This window comes from Pituophis catenifer, unplaced genomic scaffold, assembly GCF_029215685.1.
Source record: "Pituophis catenifer annectens isolate HBS135680 unplaced genomic scaffold, rPitCat1.0.hap2 SCAF_1, whole genome shotgun sequence".
Classification (NCBI taxonomy): Eukaryota; Metazoa; Chordata; class Lepidosauria; order Squamata; family Colubridae; genus Pituophis; species Pituophis catenifer.
Window position 1 is genome coordinate 158756990 of NW_027256881.1, and position 24599 is coordinate 158781588.

Sequence of the window (24599 nt, forward strand, 5' to 3'; positions counted from 1 at the left end):
ATAGTTAATCAGCAGCATTTGATCATATATAGCATCCAACATATTAGGGCAGGAAAAATGCTCATTTCTAGAGTAAGCAAATATCAAAGTTCTTCAAAAAAAGAGGCAAGAAACTGAATAGTAAGCTTGCTTTTAAATACAAGCATTTCAACTACTGCTTAAGGGTGTTGAATTAAGACCATTGGGAGTGGAGGAAAACAGCACTGTGTATACCACCTTGACCTCTGGAGGAAAGGTAGGCTATAACAAATAATTTAATTAACACAAGAAATGCAATACTTGCAATCCACTTCCAACCACTAAACACATTCAGCCTCAGGAAGACTTAAAATCCTGGTCTAGCCAATCCGCTCCAAAATTACAATGATTCCCTCATATAGTTCTTTGGTTAAGATTATTATAGCTTCTGTTCTCAACCTGTTCATGATGAGAATTTCTGCAAGAATATGGTGTGTGTGTGTTTGTGTGTACCTTCAAGTGAGGTTTGGACAACTGATAACTGCCTGGATGAGTCCCTGAAGTTTTATTGGCAAGGATTTTCAGAAGTGGTTTACCATTGCCTCCTTCCTACGGTTGAGAGAAAGTGACTGGCCCAAGGTCACCCAGCTGATTTCAAGCCTAAAGTGGCTCACAGTTTCCTGGTTTCTAGCTTGGGCTCCTAATCACAACACCAAACTTAAATGTGGATAATCAAATAAATATAGATTAGGAGAAAAATAAATAATAATTCATGGCAATTATGCATGACATTTGTTAATGAACTGAAACAATTTCATAAAGGATGGCAGGGACTCTGTGCCAATCTTTACATTGCAAATGTAATATTTTGCAAAAAACAAAACAAAAAAAAGGATCAGAATACAGCAACATGAGAAATATTATGTATCGATGCCACATCTCTCCAATGAGTAAAACATAAGAGATGAAAATATGACAGAATGGTTTAGAATAGAAAAACACTATATGTAACTGAAAATGAAATGTATTGTTTACATAGTCTATGAGAAATGAACCATAGCATATCAATATGTTTTCATCCTGCTGGAGGAAAACCCTATTAAATATCAGAAAAAGCATTAAACACATTTACCACAATTAATTACTATAGAATTCTTGTGTGTGTGCATGTTGTATATCTGTTGGCATCAGTGGTGGGTTTCAAAATTTTTTACTACCAGTTCTGTGGGTGTGGCTTGGTGGGCGTGGCATTGCTTGGTGGGCGTGGCAGGGAAAGGATACTGTAAAATCTCCATTCCCTCCCCAATCCAGATGAAGGTTACTGCAAAATCCTCATTTTCTCCCAATCAGTTGGGATTTGGGAGGCAGAAAATAGATGGGGGCGGGGCCAGTCAGAATTTTTACCTCTGGTTCTCAGAACTACTTAAAATTTCTGCTACCGGTTCTCCAGAACTGGTCAGAACCTGCTGAAACCCACCTCTGATTGGCATGTATGAGATGACAAAATAAAATAGGCAGAAAGGAAAAAAAGATACCTAGAGCAGGAATGTGCTACATTATTACTGAAGGACATCACCGGTTCTCCGAATCTTGAAGGAGGAAGATGAAAAAAGTAACCATGTCCAGTGCCACACACCATGTTACTCTGCAATAAAGTCAGGAGAACTTATTATCACAAATGGCACTTTGATATCTCTATCAAATTATTGATGAAATCCATGGAGGTTAAGATAATAGGTCTCTCTGAAAGTTGAGAAAATACATACAAACGTGCCTCCCCCCCACACACACACACACAACTATTCCAAACATTGACCTCAAATCCTGGATTTCAGATTCAGTTCTTTTTAATCATGATTTAGATATTTTTTTAAAAAAACCCTTTGTTCCATTTTGTTTCTGCAACACTTTGAATAGTTTTTCATAATATGGACTTCCTCTATTGTAGCTACTTCTATTTTCTTCAGGGGCTCAAAGTAGCTTCGTTCCCTCACTTTTTAACACCAGAACTACCCTGTGATATACAGTAGTTAGACTGGCTGTGGTTGGCCCCAGGGATGGGATTCAGCCAGTTCGACCGGTTCGTCGGTGCAAGGACTGGCTGGCCCCACCCACCCTTCCCTCCCAGGAGTCTCCACGTGGCCGTTTTGGATGCCAGGTAAGTGCAGGGCCCGTGTGGAGGCTCTGGGAGGGCAAAAAATGGGCCTCTCAGACATTCCGGAAGTCTGGAAACAGGCCTGTTTCCGGCCTCTGGAGCCTGGGAGAGGCCATTTACACAGTCCTGGAGGCTTGAGGAAAGCCTCCAGAGCCTAGGGAGGGAGAAAAACACCCCCCGCCCCCTGCCGTGGTGCAGGAGGCCAAATAGGCCACGCTCACCATGGCCACGCCCACCCAGCAACCAGGCAGAGAACCAAAAACTAAGCTAAAACTTTTGACTCCCACCCCTGGTTGGCCCCAATTTATTCAGTCAGCATTATCGTCAGATGAGAACCTGAACATAGAATTTCCCTAATCTCTTAATCAGTACTACTATTTTTCTTACTATACATTCTTTTGTATGTTTTTTTGGGGTGGGGAGAATATTTGAGTTTTGATTCACATTATAGATCAGGAATGAGAATTAAGGTCAGTTCATCTTAAAATACAATACATAGTGTATCTATTTGAAATAAAACTATTTCATTACCAAATCAAAATTAGGAGAGTCTAAGACAGAAGGCAATTCACTGGGAATATTGCCTAGACATTCAGCACTAAAAAAAAAAAAATCACAATGGAAATCTGATCCAGATGTGCAGTGGCCAAAAGGTGCTCACTGGTGTCATTTTAAATGCTTGCCAAGTGGTTATGTCCCCAAAGGGATTGCAAGCACAACCACCAACTCACTTGCCAGAGGTTACTGGATGAATGGCTTTGAGAACACTAGTTGTGACCTAGATCAAAGAGAATCAGTAGAATCAGTAGCCTGAGAAAGAAAGGCCCCAGATCCTATTTCCAGACTTGTGACCTATCCAGTTTTCTCACTGTCATGGTGCATGACATTTTTCTTTGGGTGGCAAAACAAAGAGATAAGAGTAATGCCTAAAGCACAAGTCTAGGCACCTTGTTACAGAAATATAGCTTTGCATATCATACTGCCCATAGCACAGTTAATGTAGAGCTTCCATTGTCAACTCATATTATGTCACTGGATATTTACCTAGAATGCCAGTGATTCAGTCCAGAAATTATTTTTAAGCCAGGGAAGGGAGGGAAACCTGTATATTTATGCAGAGAAGGAGTAGCTTGACAGCAGTACTTTTAGGCAAATAGGAAATTTTATGCAGAAATACATTCTTTAGGAACTTTATTTTCTAAATTTCATTGTAGCTAAATATTCCTAGAAATGCCTTTCCATGTGAATGTCTGATAGAATTTGGAGTACAACCAAGTTACATTTTATTCATAATATTGGCACAATACATACTTGTTTATTGCAATGTTGAAAACTAAGCAATCATTTCTATTTGCTTTGTTTCTACTTGCTTCCTCCTCTCTTTTCCAATGGATGGTTTTTTGAAAACTGAAATAGGCAGGCCCCTCTTGCACACTATTTATTCAAGGTTCATAGAGAAACTCAAAAGGTGCTTTTCCAGAGGCAACTGGACTTTCTTAATTTCTTTTTTTTTTAAATGTTTCACTTCTCATCCAAGAAGCTTCTTCAGTTCAGAACTGAACTGAAGAAATAGAAATAGAAAGAAATGCAAGAAATTGCAGAACGAGCATTAATTTAATCTACCAATCTAACTGTTGGGGTGAAGAAGCTTCAAGAAAATGTATCACAATGTCATTTGGTTTTTGCTTTCCCATTGTACAATAGCATTGTCTTTATATCTTACCTCTATCAAATTATCAGGAGACTGGATATATATTCCAGCTGGGGACAGAACTTCAGTATTGGAAAGGCCATCAGCGCCCAGTAGTCCAATAATTGTATTGTGTCTTATTTTATTATTGCCATGCCATGCTCCTAAAAATACAATTGCAAATTAATAAATTATTGCATAGCAGACTGCTTGTTTGTCTGTCTGTCTGTCTATCTATCTATCTGTCTGTCTATCTATCTATCTATCTATCTATCTATCTATCTATCCATCCATCCATCCATCCATCCATCCATCCATCTATCCATCTATCATCTATCTATCATGTATCTATCTTTTTGCACCCACCCTATTATTCATGGGCCTAGTTGCTACTGAATTAGGCTTAATGAAGTGATGGAGAAATGGACTGTTCTGAGAACAGCAGCAGATAAGCTCAAGTCCCAATAGCAGCTGCATAGCTGCCAATCTGCTTGGTAAATAATTGCTGCTTTTAAAAAAAAAATGCTGCAGGGAAGTGAAAGTAAATGTGGGTGAGTTGTAGTTAGAGATCAAACTGAAGACTTGGAGTCTTGGACCAATATACGGAGCAATTTATTCTGCGGGGGGAGGGGGTGTTTGCACATGTACTTTACACACAAGTGTCCCTAAAGTTGCTGAGGCTGTATAAATGCAAAGACTACTAACATGGTGTTGATCTGGTTAATTGATTTAGCTTATGTTAAAGTACATTGTGCATGCTTTGTTGATGATGAGCTTTGTGGTGCATTTACAAATATCAAGACCCTGTTTGGCATCCTTTAACAAGCCTTTGTTCTGTTGCTTGGTGTGTGCTGCTCTTCATTTAATAATTGCTGCTGGCCTAGATCTGGTTATATAGTGTGCAAACATTTTTGTCCTGATCAAAATTCTTTTTTAGATGATTTTGATCTACTGGAGCATTACTGTTGTATCAAAATCATTATATTCTATATATTTATGAAAGTGTCATTATAAGCAGCCAGCAGCAGTGCCTATCTTTAATAACTGTTGAAAGCAGAAGAACAACAGATCCCATAGGAACGGGAACATAGTAAATTAAACTCAAATCTGTCTTCCTTTGACTGGATACTGCTGGCTTAGCTGGCTTCTCTATTCTCCAGGCTAAAATGTTCCTATTCAAGAAGCTTGATTACACAAATTCACTTTCACTTGGGGTTTTTCCTCTTGTCCCCCTAACCGCAGCATGAATATGCCCTGGTAACATTTTTTTTTTTTTTGCCATATCTTTCATCTTATTCCCAGCCCATACTTGAAACAGCTTACAGTTATCTTTGGCTGTTCCAGTTTTAAAGTAGGAATTTCCCAATTGTCTAGATATAGTTTTTATTAGGGATAAAAACTATAGCCAGTAAACTAGATGTGATGGTGATTGAAAACTATATCCAGTAAATAGAATGTAATTGCTGGTTTAGTTGTGGTTTATTATCCCAGGTCTTTATAGCCCATTTAGGGACCTGTAGGGATATTCCTTCCCCTCTGGTTGCTGGGAACTGTTCTTCATGATATTTGTCACTTGAGCTCCAGGAGAGACCAGGCAACTGGCTTTTGCAGAAGCATCAGTTTACATAATACCCAACCAATGCATTTGAAAATCCTCTTCAGGTCCTACCTGGCTTCATGAGAAACACAGATCTGTTTGTTGTTGTATTTTAAGCAGATGTAGTGGTCTTTTTGTAAATGCTGGTTATCTGCTGCACAAAGGGTTGATTAAACCTAGGAAAAATCACCTGCATGTGCCAGCTCACATTGCTAGTTCTTCGATTGTTGACAGTATTTCATATTTTTCAAGCTATACATTTTATTGGGGTTTTTTTTACTTTGGTGCAGGAACAGTAACTTTGATTACTTCATTATGGCTTTGGTTTTATTTGGTGAGGATACAATGGTTATGATGTTGTTACTGCACATCAGCCAATCACAATAGTGTGTTTTCCATGGCTCTACACTGGCTTCCTCTGGTACCACCTGCTGTCAGGTCAGAACTGGACTCCTTGATCACTCACTACTTTGCCCTTCTCTTGAAACACTAGTTGAGGATGGAATTTACTCATTATCATCATCTCCTGTGACCTGATAGTTTGCTGGTTGGTTGGTTCATTGATTGTTTGATTAGACTTGTTTGCTACCCATCTTGCCTACAGGCAACTCTTGGTAGTTTACAAACACTAAACACTGATAAAACATTGAACAATAAAAATGCATAATAATTATTTACAATTAAAAAAATGGGGAGGAAAGGAGCAGGATGTGCGTGGGAGAGTTGGGGGCATGACATCTCCAATGTCATGTATGCTGGTGGGGCCCCAGGCCTATTGGCAGAGCCAGGTCTTCAGGCCCCTAGGAAGATTAGGAAGATTAGGAAGGTGGGTGCGGATCTTGGTTTACTTTTGGACATGTGATTAGCTTGTATTTATAAGAGGATGGTTTACAACAAAAAGGCACATCAGAGGTTCTCCATCCCATGAATTGCCCCACTCTTGCAATGTATTTGTGCTAGACAGATGGCTATATCTACCATTCTAAACTCTTCCCTATACTTCTACAAAGTTGTCCTTCTCATTTAGGATCTTCTTTATGGTTGCCCTTACTTTGTGGTGTTCTCTTCCATTGAAAGAAGTGGAGCCTCTAATTTGTCAGCATTTCATAAACAAATTAAATCTATATTGCTAAGGGAGTCCTTAGCATCATTTGATTTTAACGAGGACACTAATTTGGTATTTGTGCTTTCAGTGTTATGTTTATATTTTTGACATACACCACCACAGATCTTTAGGATTGGAAGGTAAGAAAAACCAAATAAATAAATAAATACATGCGAGAATGATTGATGGCTGATTTCCCATCAGCAGGGGAAATGGAAGAGTAAATGAAATCAAAATCTGTATTAATCCTTTTCTTTAACTTGTTCTCAATAGGTTAATAAGAACAGTACCTTTTGTCAGTCCAATTCCAGTTTTAAAATTAGGCATTAGCCATGGGCACCATGGATTACACCAACATACTTTCTTTCAATTCAAAGACCAGTGGATAAAAATTTAATGCAGCCATCTGGATCAACTCTTTGTCCAAAAAGCTGATGGCTGCCATATGTTTATGTTTGCTTTATTGCTGGATTGCCATCTTGTGATTATTTTGCAGTTATTTTGGTTAATTTTTTATATGTTGCTTCTATGTTCATGAGCAGCTTAGAGTGGGAGGGAGGGAGGGAGGGAGGGAGGGAGGGAGGGAGGGAGGGAGGAAGGAAGGAAGGAAGGAAGGAAGGAAGGAAGGAAGGAAGGAAGGAAGGAAGGAAGGAAGGAAGGAAGGAAGGAAGGAAGGATTTTAGAAGACATTTGTTCTATTTTGTGGGACCCAAGTCTATTTGGTTTGATATGTCATACAAATTGAATGTATCCGATGTATGATATATTGATTTGATGTAGAGATTACAATGCTGGCATAGAAACCAGGAGTCTAGTTCTAGTCTAGTTATATTCCTTATCAATACGAGTTATTAAATTTTCCATAAGATTTTTTTATTCAATAAAGAAGGGGTGAAATCCACAAGAAAACTAAAGCATTATGAGGAGATGAAGCTTATCAAATATGGATACCTCTCACAAAGCTACAGTCAGGATGACTACGTGTGAATGTGACTTTCATTTGAAGACAGTTCTACCAATCTCTGAATCCTGTCGATTTACACATTTATGTTGTTTTAGAACCAGCTGCAGATTTGTACAGTCACAAAATACTATCTAGTTTTAAGATCTTTTGCTTCCAGAGCCAAGCTGGGTATTCTTGTCAATGCTGTGGGCATACAGCTTTTTCTAGTGAGAACTTTGCCTTCTTGGATTCATAGCAACATAATTTCTCTCACATCCCATACAGCTTCAGTATCCTGTTTCAATCTATTTCAGTAGGGATTGTTTAGCTTTTATCTCTCGTTTTCTCAACCACAACAACGTGCAATTCCAGTTACAATATTGAGGAAGTGCCTGTTGCAAATCAATAATACATGCTATCTTTTCATTATCACACCTCTTTGGAGCTATTGAATACAGGGAAGGAAAGGTGGCTTGATGACTTTGTGGCTCACCCTATGTAATGTTATATGGGAATGAACTTGGGCATCAGGGGGAAGAGCCATAGCTAGGGAAATGATTAGGTAAGAGGCAGCTTAGCCCATAAAAGGAATGTTTTCTTGGGCTGCAAAGGGAGAAATTTACTATCAGGCTTGCAAGATTCTATTAACTAACCTTACAATAAATTAGAATTAGTCCATCTAGTCATGCTTCCTGTCTGGATTACCAGAACTGGTTAGATGTTGTAATGAACTGAAAAATGCACCTATATCTGATATGTACAGACAAAGTGAGTGGGAGTAGCAATATATTTCCTTTTTATATGGAGTGGATGGTAGGAGACTTGTTACTACAGAAGCTATGGCAGCATAGGTGCTGACTGAATGCCATTTTGCACTCTCCTGTCACAGAGCTGGAATACTAATTACCATATTTTTCGGAGTATTATTACTTATATTATTACTTACACCTCCCCCCCAAAAAAGTCTTATACACCGAATATAGCCCCACCCACCCGCCAGCCCCCACCCTTTGGCCTCTGTCTTCCAGCAATTTATCTCCTTGCAGCAAACAACAAACAGCCCATTTCAGCTTCAGCACAGCCTGATTAGCATAAGCAGTTGATCGTTGGTTGGATTGGCCTTCCGACCCTCAGCTATTTCAGGCTGCAGGGATTGCCATTACCTATTGCCATACAGATTTTTTTTTTCTTGTGCTAATCAGGCTGTGCTGAAAATGAAAATGATACTAAAGCAGGCTGTTTGCTGCAAGGAGGCAAATTGCTGGGAGGCAGAGGCAGATTTTTTTTTCTTGTTTTCCTCCCCAAAAAAGGTAGGTGCATCTTATAGTCTGGGGCGTCTTATACTCCGAAAAATACAGTATTTTGTGGTGATCTCTGCATTTTCTCAACATTGTGAAGTTGGCAGGTATGAACATAACCAAAATCAAGTTCAAAGTGCATTGGAGGGGCTGGGGGATAAATGGAAGAAGTTGTAGTTTAAAAGTATCTTAATATTAGTGCTCCCCACTGAGATGGTACAGAGTGAAACACCCGAACATTTCATTCTTAAAATTCCCCTCTGTGTTTGTATGTTTGTAACTGGAGACAGCACAAACATAGTTTCATCTCACCTCAACCGAATTAGAAAAAGAAAAAGAAAACACCAAGAATTGTCCCATTCAGCTTTGGGCTCAGGGGTTTCAGGCTGTGTCAAATGTGTCTTTTCATTTAGTTATTCATTTGATGGAGGGACTTCTGCTCCGTGATATAGTGTGCCGAAACATATCTGTGATACCATAGTACTCCTTTTGGTTAGTAGGCTGCTGACATGTGATGCTTCTACCTTTCATCATTACTGACTGCTTCACAAAAATGCCTTAAATACCTGTTTGCATGAAAATACCCAGACATCCACTGAACCCTTATGAAAGCTTGAGAATCTGCCTTACTAATGACTTCTATTTTGCAATTCTCTAATCTTTAAAAAAATTGCTTGAAATATCATTTTCTGTTTTTATATGAATGATTATTTTTTACTTGAAAATAAAATCTCTGCAAGGAAAGGGGTTGGGGAAATCCTGAGCAAAAAGAGTTTCTAAAATAATCTTTTTGGGCTGAAAATTTCTGCAAGCCCTGTAACCTTTTTTTTTTAAGTTCACTTACCTATTTTAATTCCATGGCCCATAATGTTGCAAAAAGTATTATTTTCAATCTTGAAATCTGATATTCCAGATAAGCTAACTCCCTGAGCAAAAGAATCCAGTACAACACAATGTTGCATATAAGATTCTAAAAAAGAAAAAAAGAAAAAGACTTGGATACAGAGCAACAAAACTGGAAAGTGATGCAATTCCATAGTGTTTAAAAGTCTCCTTTTCAGCCAGAATTCCCATGACATATTACAGTGGATTTAAAGACAGCAGAGAAATAAATATCGTTCTACTAGTGAGATGGGCAGCATATACATTTAATAAAATAATAAAATGACATAAATACCATCTTTCCCCGAAAATAAGACTGTCTTATATTTTTTTGAACCCTGAAATAAGCGCTTGGCCTTATTTTCGAGGACATCTTATTATTTTGGGGTGAATGGAGCAAAACGGGGCTCCTCTTGTTATCATACCTGATTTCCAGCTCTGTCTCCCTAACCCTAACCAGAAGAAATGGCGGGCCCAGCTGTGCATGTGGTTGAATATTTTCGGGGAGGGCTTATTTTCAGGGGGAGGGCTTATTTTAACACATGCGCTCAAAAGCCCGATTGTGCTTATTATCTGGGGACGTCTTATTTTCAGGGAAACAGGGTATCAAAATTAGAATGTACCAATAGTTGTTTCAAATAGCAGCAGAATCATTTAAATCAATTGCATCAAATGGATGAAAAGCTGAGAGAAAATAACAGAAGTTTAATTACCAGTAGAAGTACTGAGTGAGTTTATGCAGGGAGTTACTTATTTACTTACTTACTTTATACTTTATTGCGGTCATAGACCAAAGAACCAAAACATCCAAGGCACATAGCCATCATTAAGAAAGACCTATCAGAAGTGGAGGAAGCTTCCAGAAACAGTTCCTCTTTTAGTTAAACCATTAACTAACAACAGCTTGTTTGTCCCTGGATGAAATTTTAATAGGATATCTATAACCAGCTTACTACTAAGTATAGATACATATACAGTTGATTAATTGGTATCACCTCACCTAAAATTGAACTTTTAAAAGAAATTCAGAGTTGGGGTCATTAGCATACTGATGCTAAAACATACTGATACTGAAATCATACTGAGTATCATTAGCATACTGATGATGAAAACAGAGAAATAATTATTAGCTGCCAAAAAATTTTTTTGGGGGGGAGCAATGTCACCTCCATAACTTTTTCCAGACTTTTCCTGCATAGAATTGAAATAAACATTTCAATCAGCAAGTAGAATTCAAATGTCCAGAAGTAATAAGTAATCATCTTTGTTTATTTTCATCAGTGATGTTTTGATTGCACCCAGATGCAAAATAAATTTAAAACCCTGTTAAGAAAACATTTAACATAACAATCACAATCACCTCTAGAAATTAAAATGTCTTACTAGTCATTGGAGCATTTCCAACCACGGTCAGTGCACTGAAATGCTTTTGGAATGCTTGTCCCACATGATAGAACTGTATCCCTGCCAAATGTAGCAGACTCTCTTCACCATAAGAGGATTCCACAATGACAATACCCCCCATGTCCTGAGACCCAGGTTTTCTCTCACTTCTCTTATAGAGGCACTTTGAGTTATCTGAAAAGTAGCAAGGGAGGTAGAAATTATTCAGAGCTAGAACTGAGACTGTTCAAACATCCCAGAGAAGAGATGAGAATTTCAGCAAATCACAAAGGAAATATGTAATCATCAGACTTGAAGTAATACTTAATAGGAATGGTAATCATTGTATGACATCCTTTAAGGCAGAGATCCCCAACCCCCGGGCCATGGACCAGTACCGCTCCATGGCCTATTAGGAATTGAACCATGCAGCTCAGGTGAGCGGCAGGCAAGCAAACAAAACCAAAAGCACCACCACCGGTCCATGGAAAAACTGTCTTCCATGAAACTAGTCCATGGTGCCAAAAAGTTTGAGGACTGCTGCTTTAAGCACTGTTTTTAGACAGTCTCTTGTATCAGTGTTACTGTTACTCACTCATAAAAACAGTAAATGTAGAACGAAAATCATATCTCTCCTACTACAAAAAGTATTTCAGTGACAAGAATCCAATATACTGTTTAATGTACTCAGCATGTGTCTCAAAAATTTACATAAACATAAATTATTCCTACAATTGTCTCCTTGATTAAAGAGTACATTGTAAAACAGCAAATCCAGTGTTCATATATATTAACATTCTCTTCCACAGTCTTTGAAATGCGCTCTTATTTAAATAGTGTTTCATTTTTTTCTGCATGTTGATGCATATTTCTTACAATATCTCAAAATACTTTTTAAAATATTCTTTCCCTTTAAAACTGGGGAAGAAAGGTGTGTGCATGAATCAGATTAATACATTAATCTAAGATATAAAATTATATTCTGAAAATGCCTCCTACATTTAATTGCTCCAGCCCTTCCCATTTGAAGCAAACAGAAAATGCCTCAGTTCGGTCTGCTTAATATTTCAATGTCATATACTGAAAAGCGGATTTTTATTTTTATTTTTAGCCTGTACATGAATTAAACCTCTGAAGTGCCTCTGAAATAATGATAAAAACCTGGAATGTTAAAAACTACAATGCTCTGCTCTTTTATTTACTTCTGTTGTGCATGGGCCTTTTTCCTCACTCACCTCCTGAAATAGCTGCTGCTTTACAGAGTTGCAGATGGGAAACTTTTTCACTTGTGACATTTCCTTGGATGATTAGATTCCTACTCAGCAATGCCACAACTGCTCTAAAAGCAAGATGCTCTTCGACAACCTGCTTCTCAGTAAGAGAAGTGTAAGAATACCTATAGGATACATAAGAATAAATACTGCTAGTTCTACCAAATTGTGTCAATGATTCCATCAATTTTTAAATGCCAGAAATAAGCTGAATTGAAGGCAGAACTTAGCCTTAATAAATCCTCTAGCAGCATTAGCACTGATTCCCCTTTCTGTGATGAGTATTTAATTAGCAGACACCAGCAGTTGTCTGTATATGTTACTGTTCCAGCTGAAATGTAATTGTACCAATGTAGATCCACAGTTGTATGAACTTCAAATTAACATCACATGAGCCTTGCCAACACAGCGCTGCCAACTCAGGCAAGATTACCTTAGTGGAGATGTAATGTAGAGTTCTGTACCATTTATTTCCTTAATGGTAAGAATTTCCTTTTTCTTTTGAGTACCTTCAAAGCTTCCTCCGCATACCACAACTTCATCTCCAGGTTTCCAATCCACAAAGTCCATTAAATTCAACTTTGTATCATTGGAGTATGCTGCTGATTTCAAATATGTGACTGATATTTTGGGGACACAGCCTGAAATATTAAATAAGATTCACATATGAGGAAAAAAAGGATGACATTTTTAATGAATATTAAGCACAGCCCCAACCAAATCTGTAGTGTTTAAGAACATAATGAGAACAATGTATGGATTAAGAACTCGCCTTTTACTCATCTTTAAGTTTTTAATATAATACTGTCATTTTGCTAGTATTTATAGGTGAAAAATACTAAACATTTTCATTATGTAATTTTTAATTTCATTAAAGTGGGTTGAAAAATTAATATTTTATAACAGGGGTTTCAAATTCGCAGCCTGCGAGCGGATACATCACGGGCTGGCCATGCCCACCCCCGGTTTAGACAAGGGGGGAAAAGTTGCAATACCTCACGTGATGACAATGTGTCATTGCGAGTTTGACACCTTTGTTCTATAAGGTCCCAGGGAAGAACAAAACAATACTTTTTTGTCAAAAAAGAATTATAGTCAGCAAATCAAAGGAAGGGCACAAACTAAGGAACACAAACTAAGCCCTGTAAAACATCCCCAACACAATATACTGCTCTGAAGAAAATGTTAAGTCAATCCTAATACAAGGACTGTCATAACGACATCAGGTTTGAATTCCATAACTAAAAACATTTGGCCAACCAATTATTTTCTTGTATTGTCTCCAAAACCTACAGTAGAACACATCATTAAAAATATTTTTATTTTTATTTTTTTCAGATTGTAGAAGAAAATAATCTCTCCTGTGATGTTAGCCCTAATGATGTGCTATTTCTAGCAGCACACAAGCAATATGAAGATTGCTTTTAACAATACTTCCAATGGCAAAATGAATAGCATATATCCACAATGAAAGCCTAACTAAATTTCAGTAGGAATGATTTCCATATGTACAATGTGCAATAAGGCAAATGCAAACATTTATACTATGCTTTTAAGGTGGTTTAAATGTTTGTAAACACCACCAATTAGAATACAGAAAAAGAAGTGAGAAATGAAATACTTATTTTCCTTTTCTAAGCAGTTCTCTTTTCCTTTTAGTATTCATAAATAAAAATAAGTAATAATACAGTGGAGACTTAACTATTAAACTCAAAGATATACAGTTTTTTTCATATTACAAAATAAGTCAGTGCACTTTGTAACTTATCAATGTCATACTAACCAAACAACTATACAGTTAGGGCAAATCTATATTCATACCTACTTTGGAAATCATATTTCCAAAATAAATCATCACAGCATTAATAGCTTCTGGTTTCTATTTGTACAGACATCACAGTACTCAATCATTATTTGTATTCTACAATGTATTATTTGTATTCCATAACAAAGCAATTAATTTGGGGGGGAATGTATTCCCATTAATATAGATAGAAATGGTTAATCATAAATTTAACCATTCTTAATCAGAAAATAAGTCCAATACTTCCCATTAAATGCAGTTTTCTTTAAGAAAATGATTATGTAGTATTTTCACAGCTTCCTGAAATTCAGGTTTTAATATACAATTCCCTAGAAGTATGAATTCGAGATACTTTTTTCAGGGAAGCAATTTCAGAGAGGAAAAAGGAGAGTAAACTTCTTCTAGTCCACTTCAATCAAAGTGAATCTGAGCAGTTTACAAAAGCAATACAGGTGGTCCTTGTTTAGTGTCCACAACTGAGACTGACACTTCAGTTATTAAGTCAAATGGCCTTTGAATGAAACTGCAGTTCTGCTTATGTTCTTTTTTCAGACCTGCAAAACTCATAAATATGAAGTTACTTCTTCATCACCATCATAACTGCGATGAGGCACAAAATGAGGCAGTCACTAAATGAGGTCTACCTGTAAACCACCAAAATACCAATAAATATCCAAAATTCAAATTTATAACAACAATAAATAGTTAGCATACATCTCCTTGTCTACGTTGTACAATGGTGCAGCTCAGTGGTGGGATTCAAGTAATTTAACAACCGGTTCTCTGCCCTAATGATTTCTTCCAACAACCAGTTTGCCAAACTGCTCAGAAAGTTAACAACCGGTTCTCCCGAAGTGGTGAGAACTGGCTGAATCCCACCACTTGTGCAGCTGTATATGTTGTTCCCAGATATCCTATTAGTGGCTTTGATAAAAGTGTCTCTGAGATGAAAATTTAGCTACAATCTGCTGAATTATGCAGTAAACTGTTCATTTTAAATATAAAGGCAGATTCATCTGGTTAAATTTTGCTTGTTAGAATGCAAAAGGAAAATGTGTGGTTGGGATAGAACAGGAAGTTTGCTGGTGTATTGCTCATTCTTCCTGAACAAGCCAGAGTGGAGGGACATGGTTCATGGTTTAAGGGACATGCTGGAATTTCCACTAGCCTCCACTGAGGATCTTCAAAGTGGACATGCAATGACAGAAATAACTCAGGGCTTAGTATTTTTTATGACAATGAAGAGCCTTCTCAGTTCTTTATATTGGAATATGAAATATATCTTGCTTCTCCAACATTTAACACAATATTTGCATTGATTAATTAAAAAATTAATTATTATTAGTCTGGAAAGCTAAGAACTCTCTCTCTCTCTCTCTCTCTCTCTCTCTCCCTCCCTCCCTCCCTCCCTCCCTCCATGTGGTGTACTGCTGAATCATTTCTACTGTCAGTCAAGTCTTGTAGGCCTCCCAACATTGTGATGGAGCCAGAAAGAAAGCCTATCAATCTAATAAATAGTAATGCAAACCTTTTTTAAGTGGTTGGGGAAATTATGAAATAGTGCATGTGAATTTGGCTTTATCTAAAATATAAATTATATATACTTATTAGAGGTTCAGTCGATTTCTATGACAGTTGCTGTCAGCCTGCAAGGTAGGCTGGGTCAGGAAACAATTAACCCAAGGAATATTGGAAGCTCTGTTTTATTGTTAAAGGACATCATAACAGAATCTTGAAAGCCTGACAGTTATCCTCTTATACCAAAGAGAAGCAAATAAGGTTGCAATGCAACATAAATTCTACCTCTTAGTACTTGCTTATGATAATGTATGTCAGGTCCCAGATATTTCTACAAGGATGCTGGCATTTTGGTGGGAGGAAGAGAGAGAGGAATGGAGGTATATGAAGTTTCTGTTTCCAGTTTCTGTTTCTGTTTCCTGCATTACTGTGTTAATCTCTATATGAAGTCTCTGTTTTTTGCATTACTGCGTTTATATGAAGTTTCTGTTTCTATTTCTTGCATTACTGTGTTAATCTGTATATGAAATCTCTGTTTCTGTTTCCCTGCAATGATGTAGTGTGGGAGGGGTTTGGTTAGCAATGCTTTAAAGAGCTGGTTTTAAATGAGAAGCTTCAGTTCTTGCCTAGATCTCTTGTTATCTTCCAATAAAAGCTCCTTTTGGACCCACTGCAGTTTCAAGAGTCCTGCTTTCTTGGGAAGATTGGAGAGGCAAGACCTTACAATGTATCTTGGGATGGGGTGGCACTACCACAAACAGACTCTGTGCATAATCTAGGGGTTTTCCTGGACTCACGACTCCTGTTTAAAGAGCAGGTGGCAGTTGTGGCCAGGAGGCCCTTTGCGCAACTGCAGGTTGCGTGCCAGTTATGCCCTTTCCTAGTCACTTTCCGTCTTGACTACTGCAACACCCTCTACATGGGGCTGCCCTTGAAGAGCATCCAGAAGCTTCAGTTGGTGCAAAATGCAGCGGTCCACATGGTTTTGTGCAGACCCTGATGTGCACATGTATCACCTCTCCTGCGGGAGCGGCATTGGTTGCCAATTTGATTCCGGGTGCAATTCAAGGTGCTGGTTGTAACTTTTATAGCCTTTCATCTCTGGGGACCAGGTTATCTGAGGGACCATCTCTTGCCGGTTACATCTACCCAACCCATCAGAGCGGGGAGGCAGGGAATGTTGCAGGTCTGATCCCCTAGGGAGATATACCTGGTGGAACCCAGAAGAAGGGCCTGCTCCATGGTAGCTCCCTCTCTCTGAAACATCATTCCCCCAGAGATTAGAATGGCCCCCACTCTAATATCTTCCAGAAAGTCCTGGAGACCTGGTTCTGCCAACGGGCCTGAGCAGCCCAGACCAGGATGGAGCCAATTAAATGGCTCATGTGATCTGTTGTCGCTGGGGCTGATTTTGGTGGTGATTTTGTTACATTGTACTATATTAATTTATTTGATTCTTTTTGTTAGTTTTTATTGTTTTAAATGTGGTTTTATATTCTGTAAACCTCCTTGAGTCGCCATGGGCAAATAGGCGGCAATATTAATTAATTAATTAATTAAACAAACAAACAAATAAATAATATGATGGTAGTATAAAATGGCAGTGCCTGTAGCATGACATCCCAATGAACATTTCATCCTTTTGAACTCACTGTGGCTAGTTGTGAAGACTTCTGTTCATCCAAAGCCTAAAGAAAATACTGAAATCACCAGGCCCAGGACTGAACCTTGTAGCACACCACTACACCACTAAGTGTCTCATTGAGGGATAATTTCATATAACCATTGTAATAAAAGTCAGTTTAAAATATTAAGAGACTTTTTCAAAGAACATTTCATTCTGAGTTTATTTTATGCAGAACTTCATCAACATAATACTTCAATGATATTCAACACTGTATTATACATCTTTGTATTGTATTTTGTATTTGTATTGTATTGTATTGTATTGTATTGTATTGTATTGTATTGTATTGTATTGTATTGTATTGTATTGTATTGTATTGTATTGTATTGTATTCCCTAGAGTCAGGAATGACTAGCACATATGTGCGAGGGGAACCTTTACCTTTTTATTGTCATAATCCGAAACACAATATTGGATCCAGGGAGGCTATCAATTAAATTCTCATCTAAGGAAGAAAACTAGACAGGAAGTACAATTGGATATATAGATTCATTGGTTAAGTCAAGGACTCAGGTGACAGGGCACCATATATATCGACATTCAGGTATGAGGATGGCAAGATAGTGGTAACCATTAACATATCTAAAGCAAATCAACTAATACTCAAAAGAGCATTTCATATAAATTATTAGAATAACAGTGAAGTTTATCCCTGGTGGCGCATGGTGGTTAGAATGCAGTATTGCAGCCTAAGTCTGCCCACCGCCTAGAATTTGATCCTGAAGGGGCTTGAGGTTGACTCAGCCTTCCATCTGTTCGAGGTTGGTAAAATGAGGAGCCACATTGTTGTGGGCAATATGTTGACATTTGTAAACCACTCAGAGAGTGCTGTAAAGCACTATGATGGGGCAGAATATAAGTCTAAGTGCTATTGCTATTACTTTCCAAGTGAAATAAATTCCTATTTCAAGACCAGCTAAAGATATGTTTCTTGAGACTGACGTCACAATGTTAAGGTACCTTAGATGGATTTTTAGCACAGCCTGTTCCCATGGCAGCATTATTACAGTTTCTGGGAATGCCTGAAATGAAAGATTTATCCAAGAAGGGACAGATCCAGGGGTGAAATTCAGCAGGTTCCGACAGGTTCTGGAGAACCGGTAGTGGAAATTTTGAGTAGTTCAGAAAACTGGCAAATACCACCTCTGGATGGCCCCAGAGTCAGATGGGAATGGAGATTTTGCAATACCCTTCCCCCAGGAGTGAGGATTTTGCAGTATCCATGCCCACCAAGCCACACCCACCAAGCCACACCATGCTCACTAAGCCACACCCACAGAACCAGTAGTAAAAAAAAATTAATTTCACCACTGTCACAGATCTTACAATTTCTCTCCAGCAGCAAAGTAAGCAGATATTCCATTATAAAATAAGGCTACCTGACAAGTTAACTAAAGTAAAGCCAAAGGGGTGATCTAAAATAACTACATATGATGTCCAAAGAACTAAACATGCATCAGATAAATAGAATAAAATAAGTGGAAGGACCCTTTATAATAATAATTCTTATTTTACACTGTTTCAGAAAAAAAGGCATTTTACACACATCATGTTATCTTTATAACAATCTTGTTATACTAATTCTGTTGATCCTGCTTTAAATAGCTGCAGGGCCAACCAACCCTACTATTAGGCACATAGCGATAGCTGAGTTGGACAAATGATTCTGGATGTCATGAAAAGGAAGCACATTGTTTATCATTTAATAAAATATGAATATATTTTTCCTGCTAGAGAAAGATACTTGTGGGAGTTTCTCATAAGTGCCAGAATTAATTATTCAGTTAAAGATATTATATATTGTGACTTGAGGAGAAGGTCACCATTTGTTATTCTACCTCAGGCAGTAAAATGTCTTGGCCTGGCCCTGAATTTCTTCAGAATAAATATTCTTACCCTTATTTCACATATTCTGTAAATGTTGTATATATTTGTGAGGCTACTGATTTCATCTAAATATTTTGATTTAACATCATTGAACTACATTGACCCAATGTCCCTTCTCCTGCCTCCAAGTCAGCCACCACTCATCACTCAGGCAACTAAGCAATCTTAACTGTCCCTTCTATTTTGGAGAGTGTAAAGGAAATAAAGATTGCAATCTAAAATTTCATCTGGAAAAATGCAATAAATCAGCACTATTCAAACACTAATTCTTCATAAAATTAGCATTATAATAAAAATTAACCACTAGGAGTCTGGATCTTATAGTATAAGAATTCTGCCATACCAAGATACTTTGGTTCAGCAAAGTATTTGCAACTAACATTAACTTATCTCAACTTTCCTCAGGTTGTTCTTAACCGGGGGTGAAATCCAGCAGGTTCTGACAGGTTCTGGAGAACTGGTAGTGGAAATTTTGAGTAGTTCAGAGAACCGGCAAATACCACCTCGTGGCTGGCCCGAGAGTGGGGTGGGAATGGAGATTTTGCAATATCCTTCCCCTGCCACGCCCACCAAGCCATGCCCACCAAGCCACACCACGCCCACCAAGCCATGCTCACAGAATCAGTAGTAAAAAAATTGGGATTTCACCACTGTTCTTAACTATTACAGCTGCAAAACCCTTGGTGTGCTATGTTGTCTGTATGAGACTCGGGGGGCTTACACAGAGAATCTTGAGCCAAACTTTGCTTAGTTCATGCTAGTCAATTGCAAATGGCAGAGAATATAAACCAATATGTGATCACTTTCTCTCTCAAATTTGGCATTCACTAATCTTATTGCCCCTTCTCCTAAATGCTTTGATCACTCCTTAATTAGATTCTCCCTTATTATCATCATTTAAAAAAGGCAATACATTTCCAGTATCTCCCTCCACATTCAGTATATTCCATTCATTTTTCTGCATTTCTTTGAATTTTATTCCATTGTGTTATTGGCAATTTTGGCATCTTTTCGGAGATAGATAATATTTTGTAGCAATTAACAAATGCACAGAAAAGGTCAAATGGTGCAAGGTGAGCTCTGTTGGTAGTGGAGGGGTGGGGAGCTTCTCTGCATGTTGCAAAGCAACTTTTATGAACATGAAAGAAACAAACCTGTAAAGATTTCCGGACTTCTCCACAATTGATCAGCTAAAAGCAAGGAAACAGCAAAGTATCCCTCCAATTAGAGAAAATTCATCCAAAGAAACTGGATACACTCACTTAAATTCTCCATCACTGAAGGCAAGGTAAAAGAAAAAGGACCTCATTTTCTCAGGCTAACAATTTTTTTTTTTTTTTAAATTGGGGGCAGTTTGTGAAGATAGTAAGCTGCAGCTTCTATCATACGCTGATGATGTAATGAGCTGCTCCAGACCAGGGATATTGTATTGTATGCAGATGTATTATTTCTCAAAATACAAGCATTAAATAATATATCCATACCATATACATGTGATGCAGTGGTGGGTTGCCCCCTGTTCGCACCAGTTCTATAGAACCGGTAGTAAAACCGGCGGGAGGCTCCGCCCATCGACCCCAACATCATCAAAATGCTTCTGTGCATATGTCCCGTTGTGAACTGGTAGTAAAGGTAAGTAGAACCCACCCCTGCCATGATGGCGAACCTATGGCACGCGTGCCAGACTTGGCACGCAGTGCCCTCTCTGATGGCATGTGAGCCGTTGCCCCAGTTCAGTTCTGCTGCGCATGTGCACTACTTCCTGCCAGCCACCAGGTCTTTGGGTCTCTGCTGCGCATGTGTGGGGCAGGGGTGCTTCGCCTGCATGCACAGGGATGGGGCACATGTGGGGGGCCCACATGCATGGGGCATGCTGCACACAGGGGGGCATGTGCACATGTGCGGGGGGTGGGGTGCATGCACGGGGCCACCCATGAATTACATTTTGGGGGTTTGTGCATGCTCACATTCGCGCCTGCACGCACACGCTTTGGGCACTTGGTCTGGAAAAGGTTAGCCATCACTGCCATATACTATCTCAATCACAATTCAAATAGATCTGGAAGGGGCCTTGGAGGTCTTCTAGACGAGCCCCCTGGTCAAGCAGGAGAGCCTATACCATTTCAGACAAGTGACTGTCCATTCTCTTCTTAAAAACCTCTAATGAGGAAGTACCTGCAACTTCTGAAGGCAAGTTCCACTGGTTAATTGTCTTCACTGTTAGGAAGTTTCTCCTTAGTTCCAGATTGCTTCTCTCCTTGATTAGTTTCTACCCATTTTTTCTTATCCTGCCTACAGGTGCTTTGGTAAATAAGTTGCCCCCCTCCTGCTTGTGGCAACCTCTCAAATACTGGAATACTGCTATCATATTAAATCTAGTTCTTCTTTTCTCTAGACTAGTCAAATCCTGCAACCGTTCTTCATATGTTTTAGTCTACAAGCCTTTAATCATCTTAGTTGCTCTTTTTTACACTTTTCAAAGTCTGAACATCTTTTTTGTAATGTTTTGAGCCAAACTGGATATAGTACTCCAGGTGTGGCCTTACTAAGGCTTTATAAAATGGTTTAATTTTTATTAATTGTAGAAATAGTCCAGAGTGAAAATGATATGCTATCAACTTTCTGAATTATCACAGGTTAATTCACTGAGTGGATTAACAAAAAAATAACATTGTATTTGCAGAAACCTTCCCTACCATTTTAGTTATTCTCAAATTGCTCTGAAGAAGCCTCCATGTAATTCCCCCTCTTTAAAACAAACTGGATTTCTTCCAAAACTTCAAATTGGTGCTCATGCCAGCAAAAATTGGCACTGAAAAAAAAGATGATCATCTGTAAAGAACTGAGGGATTAAAAGGACTTGAGGGAGAGATGTTTGTTCTGACAGTTTTCAAGACTATGGTCCCTCCGTGACCTAAAATACCTTGGAAGCAAAATAAGTACTACAGTTTATTCATGAGTAGTTAACACATATGATAGCACTAAAGGGCGGGGGAAAAATAAAGCTATCAATCACGATTTCTAACAAAAGAAAGGTTGCTAGAGCAAAGCCCCAAGAAATTAAATTTATAATTATGTTTTAATTTACATCCGGAAATATTCCCAAGTACTAAAAAATGGTTGTTCAGTATAATACCTCAATTATTTAGTTCATTTTCTAAATTATTAACTGACCGCTGATTGGGAGAACAACTTCTCTATAGCAAAAAGACTGCTTATATCAATGATACCAAAATGTGAAACTTTAACATAAGGCCTAAAAATGGACAAAAACAAGTTTCTTCAGTTATACAATAAATACTATAACACACACTACTGCTTTATGTAGTACTGTACTGAATGCATAATAGTAATAGTGGTAAACTCACTTCATATCAACAACTCTTTTCAGTAACAACCCTGTACCATAACCAGATTTTTTTCCCCTGTCTCTCAGCATAAATGAGCAATCCAAAACCATAAAATAAATAGAGACAATTAAAGAAGGGGAAAAAAGGAAAAAAATGGTTAGAGTGTAATACCCAAAGGGAAAAAATGAATATAACTTTATATTTAGTATTTCTGGCATAGATAATCTATCGATAAAACATAATTATTGTACTTAATCAATTGTGATCAGATTCAAGTAAATTTATCTTTCATTATAGAATTTTTCAAACCTACGGTACCTTTTTAATTTTTTAAGACAGAGAAAGTTTCTACAGTGTTAAGAATCAATGAAATCCAATAAAAGATACATTTTAATTTTCCAATGTTTTTTAATAACAAACACAGCATCCAATAGTATAAACTGGGTCAATTCCATATGTTGCATTCACTTATCAGACCAATGTTTGATGAGTTCCTCATTTAAAAGGAATTTAAAAGTTCCAAGGAGATTCACCAAGTTGAAATTTAAAATCATCTTCAAGACAACCTGTTGAGCTTAGAATATATGATTCAACTTCTGTGACAAGATTTGTTTATTATTAAATGAAAATATAGAGCATTCTACAAATGTTTTTAATAATCAGTGTGGAAGTTGGAAAGTATAAGCCTGTAGCACACATTGATCTGCCAAAAATTATTGGGCATGATACAGATCTTCGTTGCCACAAATAACTAAATTGTACAAGTACACAAAACAATGAACCGTTAAAATCATGAAGAAACACAGAATATTCAACTCAAAAGTGCATTTTAGCAGCACTTACTTACTCTCCATGATTTGGGTTCTCAAGGATGTTGAATTGATTAATGAGCAGAAAGAAAGAATTGAAGGCACAGAACAGATTGAATTTGAGTAAACTGAGATTAATAATATCAAGGTATCGAGCTTCATGACTATTAAAGTTTACCTTTAAGGCTACATACCATTTTGGAAATTCTACTCTCTGGCATGTCATCCTTTCCCACGTTTCCAATAACAAAATAAGATAGATTTATATGCAATAGTGCAACAGTGTTTATGCTGATACTATCCACTAAAACTCACACATCAAAACTGTGCAAGTTCTTTCAGACCAGTCTGGATCAATTTTGATAGAAAGGACAAAACTATGGACAAGGCCACTGAGCTAGTTTTCTCTTTGGAAACTTGTCAGGAGAGGTTTTTTAGGGAATACATATGAACAGTGCCAGAGACATTGATAAATTTCCCTTCTGAAACAATCAATAAAAAACCTTCCATCCTGTTCAGGCTTCTATTGTGGACGCAAGGGCCATAATTACATTGTCAAAAATTTAAGTTACCCCAGCTGACTGAGACTCCCTTTAACTGTGACGTTGATTGGCATGCAGTTTATGGGCGGTGTGCCCTGACTGGCAGGGGAGCTGGGTGAAGCCAAAGGCAACTGTGAAAATTCTCAATCTACTCTGACCACCCGAGTGCCAAACTGCCACTCAGAGAGAATTCTGGGAAAACCCAGAGTCATATTAACATATCAAACAGAGAAGCTGACACGTTGTTATTAAACAATCAGATTCAACCATCGCTATGGAACAGTTCCTGCAAAATTTACTACTTGAAAGGGAAATAAGTGGGAATTATACTCCATTCTGTCTACTCAGAGACAGCTAAAAATGTTTCAAAAGCTTGTTTGTGTAATGATTTCAATGTGTGCTTAGGTACAACTATTTCAGAAATACAAAAATGTTGTCAAACAGTTCAGTTTGTTTTATTCTATAAGCCAAGTTGATCCTAAATTGTGTTTGGATTTGATGTAAGAAGCATGAAGGCGCAAAATAAGTGGTCTCTTTCCTGTCTAATTTTGAGAGTGGTGTGTGTGTGTGTGTGTGTGTGTGTGTGTGTGTGTTTCCACTATGTTCACATTAAATAGTGGATTATATACGTTCATTGAAATTTAATTGTACACAATACACACAGTGGAATCGTGCTCAAACTGCATATAATTCTGCAGCAAGCCCAAGATTTGCAGCATC

General features: G+C 37.9%; 1 protein-coding gene across 1 annotated transcript in view; it reads right to left on the reverse strand.

The window, feature by feature from the left end:
* Positions 1–24599, reverse strand: part of PKHD1 (PKHD1 ciliary IPT domain containing fibrocystin/polyductin) — a 184027-nt gene that overhangs the window by 51749 nt on the left and 107679 nt on the right. Inside the window, exons 37-42 of the mRNA XM_070956611.1 lie at positions 12716–12923; positions 12247–12407; positions 11012–11206; positions 9591–9716; positions 3837–3967; positions 1494–1603 (exon numbers count right to left, since the gene is read on the reverse strand). Coding sequence (XP_070812712.1) covers positions 1494–1603; positions 3837–3967; positions 9591–9716; positions 11012–11206; positions 12247–12407; positions 12716–12923 — 931 coding nt within the window. The remainder of the gene's footprint in view (positions 1–1493; positions 1604–3836; positions 3968–9590; positions 9717–11011; positions 11207–12246; positions 12408–12715; positions 12924–24599) is intronic.